We start from the raw sequence: 20,000 nt of genomic DNA on the forward strand, positions 1-20,000 counted from the left end.
GGATTGTTCTAGATGAAAAGATACTGATCATGACTTGTTTAAAATGGAAAACTGATGTTTTCCCAAACATACAGAAAAGTAGAAAGCAGGTACTTCGAGATTCAACAAATTTAACATTTTTTTCCTGTTTCCATCTATCTATCTACCTATCTATGTATCTGTCATCTATCTACATTTCTAGGCATATTTCTTTTTTTTTTCTGAATCATTTGAAGAAACAAAATAGCCAAATGTATGATGTGACCTTTGACTGTGGTAGGCGTGGCGATGACGTGGTTATGTAAGAGAATGTCCTTATTCTTTGGAGATGTGTGCTGAAGTCTTTAGGAGAGGAGAGTCATGATGTCAAATGAATCAGGGAACAAAAGCTACAGATAGAGAGAGTGTATCAAAGTAAAATGATACAGCATCCCTCAGTTTGGTTTGAATATGCTTGTGATTTGGAGACCCAATATGAAGGTAAACATATTAAGTGATAGCTCTAAATTTCCTGAAAAATTACTTTATATAAAACTCATTGAAATATAACATGTAGGCAGAAAAATGCACAGGTCGTAAAGGTACCATTAGATGAATTCTGAATATTAGGGTTTTAGTTGTCCAACCGTATTTAAATGAGTTATGAAAAAATATGAAAATGTGTTTAATTCAATGAAGAGCATTGAGTATTCTGAGTCAGTCATGGCGTGTTCCTTTCTCTCTTTAGATACTGGTCCATCTCCTGACCCATATGTTTACAACTGGACAGCATGGACAGAGGACGGTGACTGGGGAAATGGCACCAGACAAGGCCACCACGGGAAGCCTTTCCCTCACCCCCGAAAATGGAATTTCGTCTTTGTGTTCCACACACTTGGTTGGACTTTTACAAACCCCCTTAGCTTCTTCTTTACCTTTCCTTCAAATTTTAAATTTTTTCTCTTTCCATATTCTATAATTGAGAATTACAACACTGGGAGTTTAACAACAGTTACTCTTTTAACTTTCCTTAGCTGGAGTGGAGGGTGAGGGATAAAAATTAAATCTGGGTTAGCCTTGCCATATCTCCAGGACATCAAATAATTAAAACGAGAAAAAGACAGGTTCAGCTTTCTTTTTTTTTTTAAGACAAAGCTACTCAATTTTTTTCTGTCTAAAACAGTAATATGAAAAATAATATTTATTTATTTGCATCGCACACGGATGGGCATTTGCTGATTTATTATTTAATTTTTTTATGTTTTTAAAAGAATTTTCAGAATTTAACTTATACTCTTTGTAGGAAATTTGGAAAATGCAGAAAAACACAAATGAAAAATCAGTCACCATAATTCACACCAGAGATTATCATTGTTAACATGATGGTGTTTTCTCTACCAGTATTTCTTTCTTTCTTTTTTCTTAGTATTTCTTGATTAAGATCATAAAATATATACATTTTGATCAATATCATGAGCATTGACTAAAATTCTTGCATGGCTTGTGGGATCTTAGTTCCTTGACCAGGTAACAAACCCAGGCCCTGGCAGTGAAAGCACCAAGTCCTAACCACTGGACCGCGTGAGAGTTCTCTAAACCTTTTTATATACATTATTTTAATGACTGCATAATATTCTATTGAGTAAAAGTATAATAATCTAACTACTCTTCTTCTTTGACATAACCTACCCTCTTTTTTTTTTTTAACCACAAATGGTATCCACTTTGCTTTACTATTAGTGAAGTGATTTTTTTTTTTAGGGAGGACTAAATTTAGGTTATTAGCAAAGCTGCTAAATTCTTAGTTAAAAATCTTACCAGGTGCCACCTGGCTCTGAGTATTGCAAATCTGCTACCAGCCATGCAGACTCCAAATTTCTAAATGTTTGGTCTGTCTTCATGAATTACAGACAGCTTCTCTTTCTTCAGTTAACTTATAAATCAAAATAACATATTAATAATACATGGTCCACTTGAACAGAGTACAAAATGTATAACAAATACTATGCTCGTCTATTTAAATCAGCTGATTTAAAGCCGACTTTTTTCAGTCCCTTCATGGCCCTGTCAGTAAATTCCCCAAGTGTCATGATTTCTTTGACCTGACAGTTTGCATGGAGTCACTTAGGCTCACTAACACTCCAGATTCTGTTTAGCCTAGTTAAGAACCATTAACTTAACTAGTTAAGATGTCTTTATTTAACATCAGTTTCCAGCCCAGAAACCGCTGTTTTCCTAACAAGACGGTTTTGAATTTCTACCTTCTGCTGAGGTCTCAGAGTTAACTAATATTTTTCCTCAGCCAAGCACTGCCTCTGTGGTCGGTGCCAGAACTAACATTTCCTCACGTATCACTAATTCCAAGAGACACCTCTTTCCCCTATAACCTCTAACAGAACTGCCTCTTCATTTCAAGGTAAAGGGGGATCGCAAGCCTTTCCTGACACTTCATTTTCTATTTTTTGGGCTGCAACTCGCGGCGTGTGGGATCTTAGTTCCCCGACCAGGGATCGAACCCGTGGCCCCTGCAGTGGAAGCACAGAATCTTAACCACTGGACCACCAGGGAAGTCGTCCCTTTCCTGACACCTTTGACCATGTGATGAACATGATCTTTAAACATCTCCGTCTCACAAGCATCCATCTTACAATACTTGTTGTTTCAATGACACATCTGTGCCAGGTGCCTCAAAAGGATTAGAAAAATCCTTGAGCCCTGAAGGAGAGGAATTACTTTCACTAGCTAGCCAGTGGCAGTTAGATTTAGGTTAGAGTTGGAGAAAGAAAAAGAAGGATTCAAGGGCCCTAGAAATGTTAACTACTCCGTTCCTTTTTATACCCACAATACCCTGTTTGTTTTTCATCACTTACTGCATTTTTATAAACAAACACTACTAGAAGGTGGAGGATTCTAGTTCCCTAAAAGAAAAAAGTTACTTAACAATATAGCTGAACTACTAATATTGTTACAAAAATAAGGTCGATTTTTGGATATATTTTTAACTCCCTTGGACACCTACATCAAATGTATTTTCTGGGGGAAACATATGTATTTCAAGTACCAGATCACTTCCTTATACAAATTATTTATTTGTAAACTAAGGACTAATGGCATCCCACTAAACAGCTCTTTTCATTTTAATCAACTATATACAATTACATTTATGTTTGTGAGATTGTTTTATAAGGTTTTATATAAAAATGAGCACCGCCTTCTTTTCTGAAGGAGCCAGGACTGCATCCCCATCCTGTTTTTCCTTTCCCAGAACTATCTCTAAATGGCAGTTGTTATGCTTTAAGAAACATCAGCTTTCTGTAATGATCATATAATGTAGCCAATAACTAAACATTTCCATCCTCTCAAAGGTCAATATTTCCAGAAACTGGGACAGTGTTCAGTGAGAGTTTCTATAAACACAGCCAATGTGACTCCTGGCCCTCAAATCATGGAAGTAACTGTCTATAGAAGATACCGACGGGCGTACGTTCCCATAGCAAAAGTGAAAGATGTGTATGTGGTAACAGGTGAGTGGACTGAACTCTAAATTAACTGAGTGTGAGACACTTAGTTCTGATGATGTCAGTGGGTTAGAAAGAGAGCCAAGTATTTTGGGTTAGGTTAGATGTCATTTGGACTCCTTCTCAACCTTATATATTTAATAACATATTCCATCTATGTTTTCCAGAATAACCTAGGAAAACTCTAGCAAACTTGTATAAGAAAAGGGAAAATGATGCTGAATTATCCCTAATTTTAATTTCTAATGTTTTTAGTTTAAAAACATTAAAGTCATCCACTTAAAGTCAAGCAGTGGTGACTTTCTTTCTTTCTTTTTTTTGGGGGGGGGTGTGGATATATCTTTTAGATCAGATTCCTGTATTTGTGACTATGTCCCAGAAGAACAATCGAAATTCATCTGATGAAACCTTCCTCAAGGACCTCCCCATTACATTCGATGTCCTGATTCATGATCCCAGCCACTTCCTCAATGAGTCTGCCATTTACTACAAGTGGAACTTTGGGGATAATACTGGTCTGTTTGTTTCCAACAATCACACTTTGAACCACACCTATGTTCTCAATGGAACCTTCAGTCTCAACCTCACTGTGCAAGCTACAGTGCCTGGACCTTGTCCTTCACCTTCACCCAGACCTCCAAAAACCACCGCTTCTTTGGGTAAGTTTTCCAGGTCTTTTTTGTTGTCAGGGTTCCTTAACAGCCAGAAAAAAAAATTCATGTGGGTTGTATAATTAGATCCTTAGTTAAAGAGACTGTGTAAAAACTCTGCAATGACTCCATTTTCTACCTGTTGATTTTGTTTAGCTACTTTATCACCATTTTTAGTTGTTACAGTTTGGAAGAAAGGAGAACGTGTTTAAAGTCACTTGGTGACTCGTATACAGCTCCTTGACCTTCCTAATTCTCACTGGCCCTTGTTATGCGTACGGATGCTTTCCCCCTTCTAGCCTGTCACATTTCTGTTTGCTTCCCTTTTTTTTTTTAGTTAAGAAACATGGACCTCTTGTAAACATTCAGGCCATCCCACTGTCCTTCCTCCCCCTCCCACATTTCCTTCCCACTTCCATTCTCCTCCCCACCGTGCCCACATCCACCCCATGTCCCATGAAAACTCAGCCACCCTTAAATGTAGCTTACAGATAGGCTCGAAAAAGAATGCACCTTGAGAATATTTCTTGGCTGGCAGGCTGGAAAGATTCCAGACACTAAAATTATTCTGGATATAAGGCATAATTACTTAAATCCCACCTTCTAATAATAGTATATGAGGTCATTCAAGAAGTTCTTCAGAGTTTACTTTGTGAAGCATTAGCTTCCGTCTGATTCTACACCCTACCCCACACCATTACCATCCTTCCCCACTAAGCCACGAGTACATCTTACCATGCCGGCATCCCGGGGATGGTAATAGACTGACATCCTCTCACTGGACACTAGAGGGCTCCATCACCAAGTCGGGACAGAACACTCGATGACGATGTCCAGACTTGTTGCAATTGGTTTTTTAACCCAAACCTGTTAGATATAAATAATAAACTGTTATCAATAAGTGTGTTATTAATAAAAATATCTTGCTAAGTCAAGCATATCTAAAGCAAGACATTATAAGTTATTACCTATTTTGATTAATTCTTTCTTGGAATGTTTTAAATTATAAAATTAATGCATGTCCCTTAATAAAACTTCAAATACAGAAATTTCAAATAAAAGTGAAAGTTCCTCTTCATGCTCTCCTCTCGAGAGTTAAACCCTGTTAAGGGTTGGTAGTGTTTCTTTCCGGATCTTTTTCTGTATATTTACAAACATATTCTATAAATACATATAGGATTTGTGGTTTTGATTTTTAGGTAGATGGGTTCATGAAATATGTATTCTACAGTTTGCCTTTTTTCATTTAACAAACATCATAGACATCTTCCCGTTATCAGTACATTTAAGTCTGACTCACTTGATTCAGTGGCTTATTTATTTAACCACTCTCTTACTGGTGGATGATTCAGTTAAACCTAATTCCAGTTGTAAATATAACTGCATTGAACAATTCGAAACATATAGCTTCGTTCTGGTATTTCTATAGGAGAGTCAATTTATTTATCTACAAGCATCAGTCTTCCTTACAAATAAGCAGACCAGGTGTAAAATTCAAAATAAATTACAGGTGCTTGTTACATCTGTCTAGAAATTCCTGAATGGTAAAAGTCTTAATGTTAGGTTATTTAATGTTAGTCTATCTTGAATTGCATTTTTATAAAGCTAGCTTATTTTTCTTAGAACATATTTGTATCATAACATGCAAAAAAATATATTTTAAGTCAATGAAAGAGTATTTTAAATTTGTTATTATTTTCTATAGGTTAGACCATAAGATATAAGGTAGCAATTTGTTAAATTTGTTGAATTTGTTAAATTTCATAGTGAAAGGAAACTGCCTGCCTTTATCTAAAGGTGTTAGATCAACCGTAATAAACCCCAAAATGCCTTAGAGCAGCTGTGAGACTTAGGGAATGGAGGGATGGGAATACGTAATGGGACCCAAGGTGATGATAGGAGTCAGCCCATGACTTGAGAAAGGGGTTGGGGTACTTGTCCTCTGGAAGAGAGAACATTTTCAGCTATGCAGAGCATATTAACAGGCTTGGATTATTGAGCACTGGATTCTTATTTGACCAAAAATTATGTTCTCTGCTATAGTAAGTAGCTTCAAAATGAGTACAGCTATTAAATAGAAACCAAATGCAACCAAAGGAGTGAGACAGAAGCAGAGCTGAAGTGGTGATTCAGGAAGATAATTACATTATAGGGCAGACAGGTATGCTCTAGTTTTAAGCCACACAATTCTCCTCCCTTAGGTAACCGTGCCATTGATCATTTCTGTGTACAAATCTAAAAAGAAAAACCTTTGTAAGATTGATGCTAATCAGTGTAATATTATATATAATATGTATATATCATATATATATCATATCATGTAGAACTTTTCCAAAGAATCAAAGGATCTCACACCATTCTCTGAGTAACAGGGACATAAACAATGAATTAAGTAGGACGCTTACCTTCTTCCCCATCTGTCTTTTAAGGTGTTAGTTTTTCTCCATTAGCCCTTTAATCATACCTTGACTTTGTATGTATAGATATAGATTTGATATTGTACATACCTCTGCAAAACCCCACAGGCATTTTTATAAGCATTCTACCAAAGATAAAATCATGGACATTTATTAGTCATCTTTCATGAGAAGTTTTATTTTAAAAGATGGCAGGGTCATGATTCCATGCTCTAACTTGACAGCTAAATTTCACCTGTCAAGACCTTCAAAAGGAGATTTCTAGGGAAGAGCCAGCCATCTTTAATACCCTTCACAAACATATCTTTTGCATCGGAGCCCATCAGTTAAATCTCAGAACAGGAAGAATGATTACCCTGTAACTTCACAGGACCACCGTGAAGCTCAGGGGACACAGCCAAGCCTGCCATAGCCAAACCTGCTGATAAACCACTGCATCTGAATCTGGCATGGCATCAGAACCTTTCTGGGTTTTACCCAAACAACATTTCCCAAAGTGTGTGCCATGAAGCGCTACTTTCCAGAGATGCTCTGAGAACTGCTCTGCGAAGGTCCCTCTGAGCAAAGGAGCGTCACAGGCACATTCATTCACCCACTAGAGGCTCTGAGGAGCCCTGGAGAAGTCTCCCAATTGGCTTCATACTTACATATCCCTGTGTTAGAGATGCAGCTCTTATGAAGCTTTGATTCCCCCCAAACTGGGTCCATTTTCATGCCTTTGGAAATTTGAGACAGTAATGTTGTATTTTCAGTATTATATTTTCTTTCCAGTCATTTTATCTTGTTAATGGAACACCATTAGAGCTTTTTAAATTGTAACTAATAGAGCATTAAATTCTTTGCTCTAATCACACTCAAAGGGTTATTTTTCAACAGCATCTTGTATTCACTCCTTTCCTTCCCCACGCCTCTGCTCATCATAAGTGACTGTATGACTTCTAGAATGTAAACTTAGGATCTATGAGACACTCAAACAGGGGAAGAATTGCCTTTTTCCATGTTGTTTCCTTCTTATCATTTAAAATCATCCACCTTAACATTTAAAATTACATATCTTATTACATATATATGTTATAGCACATCTGTACCTACATAGATGTATAGAAGTACATATTGGGGTAAGGAAACAGATATTTATTAAATACTTCCTACATGGCAGACATGAGAAGCAAGTTTTATATTTTTTATTTATAAAATTTTATTTAAGTTTTTTATTTTATTTAGGTTTTATAGTTCAACTCTAATAGGTCAGTAAGTATTGTCCCTATTTTACAGATGAGCAAATTGAGGAAAGAGAGGTTAAATGACATGCCCATGGTCTCAAACAGCTAAAAACAAGGGGCCTAGAATTTGAGCCCAGAATACCTTCCTCCAAAATTACAATATAATTTTATCTGCTGTGGCCTGCTTTATTTCATCATGATTGTTGTACTACACATTTTAATACGGCTTCCACCTTTCATATGATATTTGTGCTTGAACAAGATACGGGATTGTGTTTACTTACATAATTTAACAATTTTATAATGCTTTATAGCTCTCACATCTATATGAGTTGTTACCCATTTAGTTCAAATTTCTGCAGCAATTTAATAGTATAGAACTCTTGATGTTTTTCTAAAGAGCAAGTAGACAAATGTTTAGATCTTTGGTAATATCATGTACATCTTTTACGTTCTCAACAAGTACCCTAAAATCTTATTATTCAGACTCTCCAGTGCCTGCTGGTGACAATGCCCTGGAGCCGAGGGAGATTCCTGATAAAAACTGCCATATTAACAGATACGGCTACTTTAAAGCCACCATCACAATTGTAGGTAAGACCATGGAGGAAAGATGTTAGAATCCACCTTGGGTCACCCACTCCCTTACCTGCCTCTGGAGGGGTGAGGATGAGGGCACCCACTCTCTGTCCAAGGTGGTACCACATGTGCACAAGCAAAGACTCCACTAGTTGCTAGATTTCCACCTGCCTTCCCGGCCTTCCTTAGACATCCTGGTGGAAATGAGCCCTCTGTGAGGCCCACAGAGCAATGAGCCTGCCAGGGGGCCTGGACCTCCGACCCTGTGCAGCTCAGAAACCTGAATGAATGTGGCCTGAAGGAAGGCCAGTTCCAAATTCTCACAGCTCCCACTTTCCTCCCCTGGGTGATTTCATAAAGTCACACCTCCTGTGTGTAAGAAAGAGGGTTGAACAGGGCCACCACACCGGGCTGTGTGCTTGGGGCGCTGCTCACAGGTGCCGAACAGAGGAGACGGCTGGGGCTAAAACCCACATGGTGGTCCAGGGGCTACAACTCCACCTTCTGATGCAAGGGGTGCGGGTTCAATCCCTGGTCGGGGAGCTAAGATCCCACATGTCTCGCGGCCAAAAAGCCAAAACATAAAACGAGCAATATTGTAACAAATTCAATGAAGACTTTAAAAATGGTCCACACTAAAAACAAACAGGGCTTCCCTGGTGGCGCAGTGGTTGAGAGTCTGCCTGCCGATGCAGGGGACGTGGGTTCGTGCCCTGGTCTGGGAGGATCCCACATGCCGCGGAGCGGCTGGGCCCGTGAGCCATGGCTGCTGAGCCTGTGCGTCCGGAGCCTGTGCTCCGCAACGGGAGAGGCCACAGCAGTGAGAGGCCCACGTACCACAAAAAAAAAAAATAATAATCAAAATAAATAAAAAAATAAACCCCAAGCTGTGCCTACTGGGGCTGAGCCACTTGGGCAGGAGAGACAGCAGCCGAGGCCTGAGCCTGGGCCTGCTCCCCTTCAGGGTCATCTTTCCCGGAAACACCTCCTCCAGTGGGTGCCGCCTCCTGACACACAGGCTCCAGAACTAAAGATCAAGGTTGGGCTGAAGAGCTGTTCAGTTTGACTTTGAAAATGCTGCCTGGACATGTACCCAAAGCTCTGGGGCAGATTCCCGGATCTGGGGTGGTGAGAAGCTGAGTCCGTTTTGTTTGACCTTCTGATTGGTTAAGAAGTGGTTTGGTTTGGTTTGTGTTGTATTTTGATGTGTTTTTCTGCGGGGCATTGTTCCATTAGAGGGAATCCTAGAGGTTAACATCATCCAGGTGACAGACGTCCTGATGCCCGTGCCACAGCCTGACAACCCCCTGGTGGATTTCGTCGTGAACTGCCAAGGGAGGTGAGTACATTATCTCCAAGAAAGGGGCCAAGTGAGGACCCCAGGCTGAACAAAGGTCTTCATACCCCTCTCCCCTTTAAAGTTGATTTGGATTCTAGTTCCTCAGCAAGCCAGGATGAGGAAGGACTCTCCCACGTGCTCTCAAGCATGCACTTGCTTTGCTAGAGCTGAGCAATGCTCACCACCTTTGACTGTTGAAGCAGAATTACTGATTGAACACTTACTGTGTCCTTAACATTTTACTTCTGTTTTCATGTCAAATCCTCACACAGTCATATGAGTCTCCTCATTTACACCAGTGATAACAGTACCTGCCTAGGTGGCGGGTACCTGGCAGAGCAAGATTCCTGGGTTGAGGTCTGGCTCAGAGCCTCTTAAGCTCCCTGAGGCTCCTCCGGAGTCAGGGGAGGCCATGTGGAAGCGCTGTGTCCTTGTGCTAAGTAGTAGCAATGCCTGATCACCCTGTCTCGCTTTAAAACTTACAAAGCTCTTTCTAATGCGTTATATAATTTGACTTCCTAATGTTTGGTTATAACTATAGATAATAGACAGAATATAAACTAATTAATATATAAATACTATATCAATTAAGCCATCAAATATGTGAATGACTTACTAATTTACGTATAAGTAAATCAAGTAATTAAAATGTACGTGTATGTGATATATAAATTAATCAACAGAATGGGCTGGTATAAAAACGAGGCCTTATCTGATCAAAAAGGATAACTCCAGGGAATTCCCTGGTGGTCCAGTGGTTAGGACTCTGCTCTTCCATTGCAGGGGGCACGGGTTCAATCCCTGGTCAGGGAACTAAGATCCTGCAAGCCGTGGGGTGCACCCCCCAAAAAGGGGGGATAGCTCCATAGCTCTCTGGATTGGGGAGAGAATGGGATGAGGATGACAGAAAAAGAGAAAACCCTGACTGAGGAGGCAAAGCTGCTTCAAGAGGCCAGGGGCCAGGTGAGAAGGGAAGATGAACTCGTCTAATTTCCCACGCCCTCATCAGGCCCAGCTTCAGAGCCTGGTCTCGCCATCCAGGAAGTCTACTCAGAAGTGAGACAGTGGCTAAGACAGTAACACATGGTAGCCGAGTGGTTACAGGGACAGCTGTCAAACCTCTTTTATTCAAGTCCCAGCTCCACCTCTAACTGCTTTTTTAACCTGGGGCCAGCGATCTCCCCTCCCAGAGCTAGTTTGTCACCTGCTGCATTAGGAAAGTATTACTTTCCTCATCAGGTCGTTGAGAGGAATAGACAAGACTATATCACTTATCAGAAACTCAGTGCCTTACACACAGTAGGTGCTGCATAAACAGCTCTGGTTGCTGCTGCTGCTGTCGTCATATCTCTGCAGGAGCCCACGCAGGGCCGACTGGCATTTAATACTACCTTTGCCTAACACCTAAGCCGTCTGCATCTTTGGACATCTAGAGAGCCAAAAAGGAGAGGGAAGTTCCCAGCAGCCCCTTGCCTTGGGGGACATAATTTCTTCCTCCTCCAGCACCAGGGGCTCATCTTCCTGAGGATACAAAGGAAACAATGGCTCACACCCAGGCTTGTTTAAGAGTAAATTAAGATCCCACATGCTGCGGAGCAACTAAGCCCGTGCGCCACAACTCCTGAGCCTGCGCTCTAGAGCCCATGAACCACAGCGACTGAGCCCGCACGCCTAGAGCCCGTGCTCCGCAGCAAGAGAAGCCACCGCAGCGAGAAGCCTGCCACCACAACGAAGAGTAGCCCCCGCTCGCCACAACGAGAGAAGGCCCGCGCACAGCAACAAAGACCCAATGCAGCCAAAAATAAATAATTTTTAAAAATAATTTTTAAAGAGTAAATTATATGTGACAATTTCATGTCATATGGTTTGAGTAAGAATAAGTAGGATTCCATTTTATAGAAATGTAGTGATTTTCTTTCTACACTGATGTCATATTCCTCTCTCTCTCTCTGTGTCATTCGTGCCCTCAGCACCCCCACAGAGGTCTGTACCGTCATCTCTGACCCCACCTGCCAGGTCACTCAGAACACAGTCTGCGACCCTGTGAACATGGACCTGGGCGATATGTGCTTGCTGACAGTGAGAAGAGCCTTTGGTGGGTCTGGGACATACTGTATGAACCTGACTCTGGGTGATGATGCAAGCCTGGCCCTCACGAGCACCCTCGTCTCTATCCCTGGAAGAGGTAAGTTTTGTTTTATGGTTGTATGAACATTTCACGTTGGAGATAAAGTGTGTGTCCAATACCAAAGCTACTCAAGGCTTCACTCTCAATATTTAGTTTTATTTCCATGTAAAATTCATTGAACTGTTGTTAACGTAGATTTAAGAAATGGCATTAAAAGCCAACAGCAAATCTACTTAGGGAAGGGATGAGAGAGAGAAACCCAATGAAGTAATGCCCAGAGAAAAGCCTTTTGACGAAGAAAATCAGCTGTGATCATGGACCAGTAATAATGGGATGTGGTCACTGCATGCTCAGATAGATTTGTAATTCAAGAGGAAAGTGCAAAGCCCAACATCAAAAAATAACAATGGGGCTTCCCTGGTGGCGCAGTGGTTGAGAGTCCTCCTGCCGATGCAGGGGACACGGGTTCGTGCCCCGGTCTGGGAAGATCCCACATGCTGCGGAGCAGCTGGGCCTGTGAGCCATGGCCGCTGAGCCTGCGCATCCGGAGCCTGTGCTTCGCAACGGGAGAGGCCACAACAGTGAGAGGCCCGTGTACCGCAAAAAAAAAAAAGTGTCCAATTAAGCTACAACAAAGGGGAGGCTGGTATCATGTTGTCATTGGAATCCACCTGGGCAAAGATATGAAGCCATGAAGAGAAATGAGAAACCAGGTGGACTCCTGGTTCCCTTCTAACTTGCCATGTGCCCTTTCCTTCCCTTCCCAAATTCTACCAAGCATTACACTGAGACGGAAACAAACCAATTTACCTAGTCCTTAAATGTTCACCAGAAAAACTACTCCTTGTCCCCTTAATGCTCGGAGAGGTAAAATGTTAGCCAAGTGGTTGAAGGAATTTCATTGAGAAATTCCCATCTACTGGTGGCTGCTAATCTTCCCCAGCCCATAAGGACTCTACCTGGTGACCCTAACTGAATTTCACTTATAACTGACTATGTTGTAAGATACTGCTTTACCTCTTAGAGGAAGTGCTACGTGGTGGGACGGAAGGCACAGATTAAATTGTGCACACATTACAGCACGTGTTTTGCTCCTTAGTTTGAGGATTGTTGGGTACAACCTAACAACTAACTAACAAATAACTCTTTCGGTCGTGGAGTCTATCTTATAAGGTGAAATGTACTTAAACGTATATTTACTCATTAACTATATAAAAGGCAGCTTTAACCTCATTGAAAGAAAAGCATAAGTAATCATGCATATAATTATTTGCATGAGGGTTTATTGTTGGTGAGATCCAGGGTGTACGTTAAAAAAAAGAAGAAAAGAATGCAAAGGTACGCTGCTTCCTCCCAGGGAGGGTGCATGGGGTCTGGGGTGCAGAAGTGGGGAGCCCGGCGAAAAGAGGCAGCCGGAGCCTCTGTATGTGAGCGAGTGTGGATCTTCTACACCATCACGTCCAGGAGCTACTGGGGTTGTTTTTCTTGTGCTGCTGCAGTTACTTTTAGAATTGCCTTTTAGAGTCCCTGTGAAGGGACTGTGAAGCTTTCTCAGTTCTGGCAAACCACGGTTCTCTTACCTGGATTAGACGCTTGGATATTTGCTTCCCTTTAATCCTTCTTGTAGTCAGTGATAACTTTAGGTGTGACCTGAGCCATTTTTAAAACCCAAAAAAGGAAGCTCAGAAAGAGAGCTTTTAATCCAATGGGAATTGTAACTTGATGACTTGGCTTTCAAAGTCAGAATCTCAAAAGTCCATCTCTGTTCAAAGGCAAACGCATTGCCTGTTAGCTGAAATGACTTTTAATCATTGATTCAAGGAACATCCATGAAGCACCTGCAATGCTTTCAACAAATATTCACTGGGCGTCCACTCCATGTCCATCACAGCTCCAGGCACCAGGTAGCCAGTCCTAGATAGAGTGGGAACAAGGTGAGGAAGGTCCCAGCTTTTGTGAGCAGAAAGAGGCAGTAAACAAATAGATGATATTGTGAAAACAATGAAACAAGGCGTGGAGAGTGACAAGCATGGGAGAGAGGGGGCAGAAGTTGGCCCTCTAGATTGGGACGTTGGGAAAGTCCTGCCAACGCAGTGGCACCTGCTTGGTGAAGCGCCTTCTCTGAATGAGAAGGGCCTCCTCCTCCACCTCTGAGACCTGCATTTCAAGAATGAGCAGCCGGGCTTCCCTGGTGGCGCAGTGGTTGGGAGTCCGCCTGCCGATGCAGGGAACACGGGTTCGTGCCCCGGTCTGGGAGGATCCCACATGCCGCGGAGCGGCTGGGCCCGTGAGCCATGGCCGCTGAGCCTGCGCGTCCGGAGCCTGTGCTCCGCAACGGGAGAGGCCACAACAGTGAGAGGCCCACGAACCGCAAAAAAAAAAAAAAAAGCAGCCCATCTAGATCCTTACGCACCACAGGTAGGGTTTGGGTTTTATTCTGTGCGTAAGGGGAACCACTGGCAGGGTGGAAGCATGATCTGATCAATGCTTTTAGATGATCGTTCAGACTGCTGAGTGAAGCAAGGTTAATTGGAAAGTAGCAGTGGAAGCGAGTAGACAATGAAGACGTCCTCTCAGGGAAGAGGGCTGGTGGCCGGGACTGTGATGGCGGCAGAGAAGATGGAGAGAAAATAGACCGACTCCAGTTATACTTTGGTGGCAGAGACAAGACTAGTTGATTTGCTGGGTTCTGGGAGTACAGAGAAGACATACTCCCTGCTTTATGGCTCTTACAGTCTAGCAGGAGAGAAATTTGTGTAAAGAAGTTATTGCGGGCTTCCCTGGTGACGCAGTGGTTAAGAATCCGCCTGCCGATGAAGGGGACACGGGTTCAAGCCCTGGTCTGGGAAGATCCCACACGCCACGGAGCAACTAAGCCCGTGTGCCACAACTACTGAGCCCGAGCTCTAGAGCCGGAGAGCCACAACTACTGGAGCCCATGCACTTAGAGCCCATGCTCCGCAGCAAGAGAAGCCACCGCAACGAGCCCTCGCGCTGCAACGAAGAGTAGCCCCTGCTCACCTCAACTATAGAAAGCCCACGTGCAGCAATGAAGACCCAACGCAGCCAAAAATAAATAAATTTTTTTTTAAAAAGTAATTGCAACACAGTGTGATGGAGGCAGAGGAAGAGAGACAAGGAGAGAAGTGACAAAGGAAGGCATGACCTGGTGCCCGCATGCATGTCTGGAAGGTGTCCCAAAGGGGCAGATGCTGGAGATGAGTTGGGAGAAGGATGTTCCCGGCAGAGGGCATGGAGATTTGAAAGAGCACAGGGAGGATGGATTTTTAGCACAGCTGGAAAGAAGGCAGTGGGAGATGAGGCCAGAGGAGTGTGCAGGAGGATCATGAAGACCTTCACCACGTGTGTGCAGCTGGGTCAGCTCAGACCCCATCAGGTATCTCCGGGACGTGACATCTGTCTCCTGAGCCCGTAACACAGTGTTCCAGACACGCTAACTCATTCTCTAAATGGAAGATAAGCTGCCCCCAAAGACTATGTATTATGTAATGGGAAAGATTACTGAAAGCACAGAGAGAGCCATATATCTTCTGTTAGCTCTCTTCCTCGTCGATTTAATTACATTACAAGCAGCATGTCCTCGAGGTGGAAGTTGTCACTAATACGGTCTTGCTTTTGTTTTAAGACCCAGACTCCCTTTTAAGAATGGCAAATGGTACCCTGGTCTTCTTCGTTGGCTGCATGGCCATATTTGTCACTGTGATCGCCCTTTTGGTGTACAAGTAAGTTGCTGGTTCTAACACTTTAAATCACTAGAGTATATTGTCAAAAATAAATAGCATATTTCTGCACAAGTGAGCTGTTTTCCCTTTTTTGCTTTTAAACATTTTGTATGTGGGAGGAAAATCTTCCACTGAATGACGAATACCAAACTAGCCTATTAATTTTGCTGTGTTTTTTTATCCCTAAAAATGCTACCAAATGTCAGTAACTTTACCAAATTGTGTCAGCTTAATGTTTAACATATAATTGCAAGTTATAGTAAGCAGACACATTTCTTGCATGAAGAAGAGAAAATAAATATATTTTCATAAGACATCAATGTCTTAAAAGCCATAAATTAAATAGAATTAACCATTCTGCACTTGGCATGTAAAAGACTGTAGAAAGCAACCTTTTCCAGCTGGAGATCTTTTTTTAATCTGTCCAACACATTGCTTTCAGAAAACACAAGGAATACAAACCAATAGAAAACAGCACTGGGATCGTGGTCAGAGGCAAAGGCCTGAATGTTTTCCCCAATTGTGCAAAGATGCTCTTCCCCGGAAACCAGGAAGAAGATCCACTGCTCAAGAACCAACCGGGAATTCTTTAAATCTTCTGCCTTACTTCTGACCAACAGCTCACTCTTCAGCGCCATTTATATCAGCTATGCTAGAGTGGATGACGATTAACTTTTTAGAAATATTATCGTAAAATATATATTGTGGTTTAGGGAGGTCCAATTTTTATTATAGGTTAAATGACATTTTAGAGAGGTAGAGGGGAATTAAACTACGCACAGCCTCACCCATGTTATATTAACTGATAAAACCAGTTAGCAGCATTTTCTTTAGTGATGGTTTGTTTCACTTATAATGTCTTAGGTGATTAGTAGGATAGATACACTGTATCCAGAGTAGCAGAAGAAGGTACTTTCGTTAGAGTCTGACCTAGGTTAACTGGAAGGAGAGGCTGGACGTGTTCTAGCTTTCCATATGACCATATGCATAAAACCAGTGTATTCCTGTTCTGAGGGTCATGTTCCAAGCTACCTGAATCCTATGTCAATGAACATGCATGAGCTCCCAACAGAACACTAACAGGTAAGCCTTTAGTAGGCTCTGCATGCTTGTTATACTAAAAAAAAATACTAATCTAATAAATGATTGTGAATATGTTTGTGACCACCTGCCGAGCCCAAATGTGTAAAGGAACGGTACTCATTCATTCATTTTTCCCATGGACGTTTATGTAGCACTTTCTGTATACCAGGCATGTTGCTAAGTACATGGCCCTGTACTCAGAGTGTTGACATTCTTGTGGATATATCTGAATTTCTGTGCACTCTGGCGCCACAGTTGAAAATTATAGTTGAAATTATATATTATGATTTTCCAAAGAAGGAGGCCCTTGGTTTTCCTACTGGTTTCTCTATTCAAATGATACAGAAACTTAATCACCAAAGATGTTACTTTCATTTGTAACTGAAGCTACTCTGTCAGTCATGACATTTTTCTTCTCCTTCCTGGAAAATAAAGTATGAAAATTAAAAAAATAAAATAAAGCTCTTGGAATTATTTTTCTCATTTGTTGTTTGCCATTCAATTTCATTTAGAGTTTTAACACATAAAAATTTGTTTAACTCTGTGCCATGGAGCACTGATCGTTTCATAAGTATTTTGTATTTTTAAGTATATGTATACAGTATGTGAAATTGCATAAAATTTTATATATATATACGCACACACACACACACACACATACGTATATGTATATATATGTATGTATATAATCAGGCCAGTCTAAAAGAAGAGATTTTCTACAGGCAGTTCTGGACTCTTTGAACAGTCAGGATTATATTAAAAATAAAGGTTAGAGGATGGTTCTAGGTCACAGATTGGCAATCCTTTTCTGTAAAGCATCAGGTAGTTAGTATTTTAGGCTCCATGGGCCATACGGTGTCTGTTGCAACTACTCAACTCCAATATTGTAGCACAAAAGCCATCATATACATAAATGAAAGCACATGGCTGTGTTCCAGCACAAGCGTGTTGACAAAAGCAGGTGGTGGGCCAGATCTGGCCTGCAGGCCATAGCTTGTGGACCCATATTCTAGACCAAAAGAGACTAGAGAGACACAGCAACCAAGAGCCACTGAGGAATCTAGGTTGCATCCTATTATTAAAGAACAGCTATGAAAGATATTCTTGAGACACCTGAGGGAAATCTGAATACACGTTGGATACCAAATGATATAACAGAATTAGTGTTAATTTTCTTAAAGAGTTAGTCTAGTTCATTCACTTCATAGATGGCCGAGGCCCAAAATAAGCTCTTTATTCTGGAATCATCCCAAAGAGTACAAAATTTGCAGAACAAGAAATGTGGAATTTATCTGCATTTATGAGTTGGCTGAAGGTCAGTGGTTCTCAACCACAGGTTACTTTGCTCCTCGGGGGGCCCTGGCAATATTAGGAGACTTTTTTTTTTTTTTTTAATGCGGTATGTGGGCCTCTCTCACTGTTGTGGCCTCTCCCGCTGCGGAGCACAGGCTCCGGACGCGCAGGATCAGCGGCCATGGCTCACGGGCCTAGCCGCTCCGCGACATGTGGGTTCTTTCCGGACCAGGGCACAAACCCGTGTCTCCTGCATCGGCAGGCGGACTCTCAACCACTGCGCCACCAGGGAAGCCCCTAGGAGACATTTTTGATTGTCACAACTAGGATGGGGTGCTACTGGCATCTAGTGAGTAGAGGCCAGGAATGCTGCTAAACATCCTACAATACCCAGGATGGCCCCCACAGCAAAGCACCCCATCTTACCTGACCCCAAATGTCAGCAGCCCTATTGTGGAGTAACTGAAGAATCTCTGGACATGGATGTAGAGAGAGAAGACTTAGATTTGAATCCAGCCCTGCCACTTAAATCTGAGTAACCCTGGGCAAGTTATTTGAACTTTCTTGAGCCTCAAGTCTCCTCATCTGTAAAATGGATTTGCAGTCCCTCCCTAACTTATTTCATAGGGCTACTGCAAGCCCCTCTGAAAGAATGAATGGATGTGAAAGCACTTTGAATAGGGCATAATGGTATTTATACTACATGTGAGAAGCAGTGTGAAGGGGCTTGCCATTTTTATGATGATTAGGAGGCCAGGACATTCATACCAAAAGCAGAAAAGTAATACCAAGTTGCAGCAGAATCTTTTGTAGGTTTGTTAATCACAGGCTTCTGAGCCCAACCCCCCCAAAATTATGGGCTGAGGCCCCATAATTTCTGTGTCTCACCAGTTCCCATGTGATGTTGATAACGGTTGCTCCCAGACCTAACTGAGAAATACTGGTCTCGAGATCTACTCTTGCCTTCTCATATCAGCAGGGGGTAGCAGAGAGCAGCAAATATACAGTCAGTCACCAGGGAAGTGAGTTGAAATCCTCCTGAAACCTCCCTCGGTTTCAATCTAACAAATGGCAGGAGAGAGGGCTGAAATCATGAATCATTTAGATTTATATTCTCCTTGTGACCTTGGCAACAAGTCATTTAACTTCTGCTGAATTGCTATCTGTAAAAGGGGGAAAGTAACCTAAAAGGTAGTGGGATGACTTGATTAATGTTTGCTGAGAATTAGAACTTCCAAACAAAATTGAAATGTGCAGGTAGTAAATTATTCTGGGAATTTCTTATTCCTTGGACCCTTTATAAATGTCTACATTTTAAACACTTCTAACTCATTTATAAACATTGGTTCCCTTCGATGAATTTTCAGTTGTTTAACAGTTCAGAGGCAATACTTTGTACGTATTCATTATATCCGTAATGTGTAATAACTCCAAGCCTAAGAGACAGGTCAAGGGCAGATGAGAAGATAGTTATTCAGGGGGTGAAGGTGACCACCTTTTGATGGGGCCCCTGGTGGGTGGGAAATCCTTTAAGGTTTTTTCAGAGTGGCCCCAAAGCTGCTGGAATAGGTGCTCTAAAAATTCAGAGGCCAGTTCCCAGGAATCACCTCTTACAGGCTGATTTCGATCCTTCGACCATCATTTACTGAGCACCAGTATGTCCCAGGCTCTGGTCTGGAGGCGACACAGCCATGAACAAGAGACAAAGACTCTGCTTTCTTGGAGTTTGGGTTCCAGAGGTTTACTGCAGTGAGAGTCCTAACCTCTGGCCTGGAGTCCCGCATCCTGGCCACCCCATTGGCCTCAGTCTAATCTGCAGAGGTGATTTCTCTGCTATTTACCATAGAATTGTCGTTCTTTGTGCCATCGAAATTCTGGAATAAAATTCGCTTTGGAGATCTTCATAGGCTTTTTGGAATTTAGGTGCCTTATTTAACCAATTTTAATTCTCTGTGTAATTTTCTCACACATATCATCATGTCACCTCCCCAGTGAAAATTTCTCTCAAATTTACAATGCAGTTGTCACTGTTAATTGCGTTGCACAGGTTTTAATAATACAAATTAAAT

General features: G+C 41.8%; 1 protein-coding gene across 1 annotated transcript in view; it reads left to right on the top strand.

Annotated features, from left to right (window-relative positions):
• GPNMB (glycoprotein nmb) overlaps positions 1-17,120 on the top strand; it is a 28,699-nt gene extending 11,579 nt beyond the window's left edge. The window contains exons 4-11 of the mRNA XM_032644026.1: positions 707-856; positions 3,324-3,482; positions 3,824-4,135; positions 8,253-8,360; positions 9,582-9,684; positions 11,655-11,869; positions 15,459-15,555; positions 15,998-17,120. Coding sequence (XP_032499917.1) covers positions 707-856; positions 3,324-3,482; positions 3,824-4,135; positions 8,253-8,360; positions 9,582-9,684; positions 11,655-11,869; positions 15,459-15,555; positions 15,998-16,148 — 1,295 coding nt within the window. The 3' untranslated portion in view covers positions 16,149-17,120. The remainder of the gene's footprint in view (positions 1-706; positions 857-3,323; positions 3,483-3,823; positions 4,136-8,252; positions 8,361-9,581; positions 9,685-11,654; positions 11,870-15,458; positions 15,556-15,997) is intronic.
• The last annotated feature ends 2,880 nt before the right edge of the window (positions 17,121-20,000 follow it).

Source organism: Phocoena sinus, chromosome 9, assembly GCF_008692025.1.
Source record: "Phocoena sinus isolate mPhoSin1 chromosome 9, mPhoSin1.pri, whole genome shotgun sequence".
Taxonomy (NCBI): domain Eukaryota; kingdom Metazoa; phylum Chordata; class Mammalia; order Artiodactyla; family Phocoenidae; genus Phocoena; species Phocoena sinus.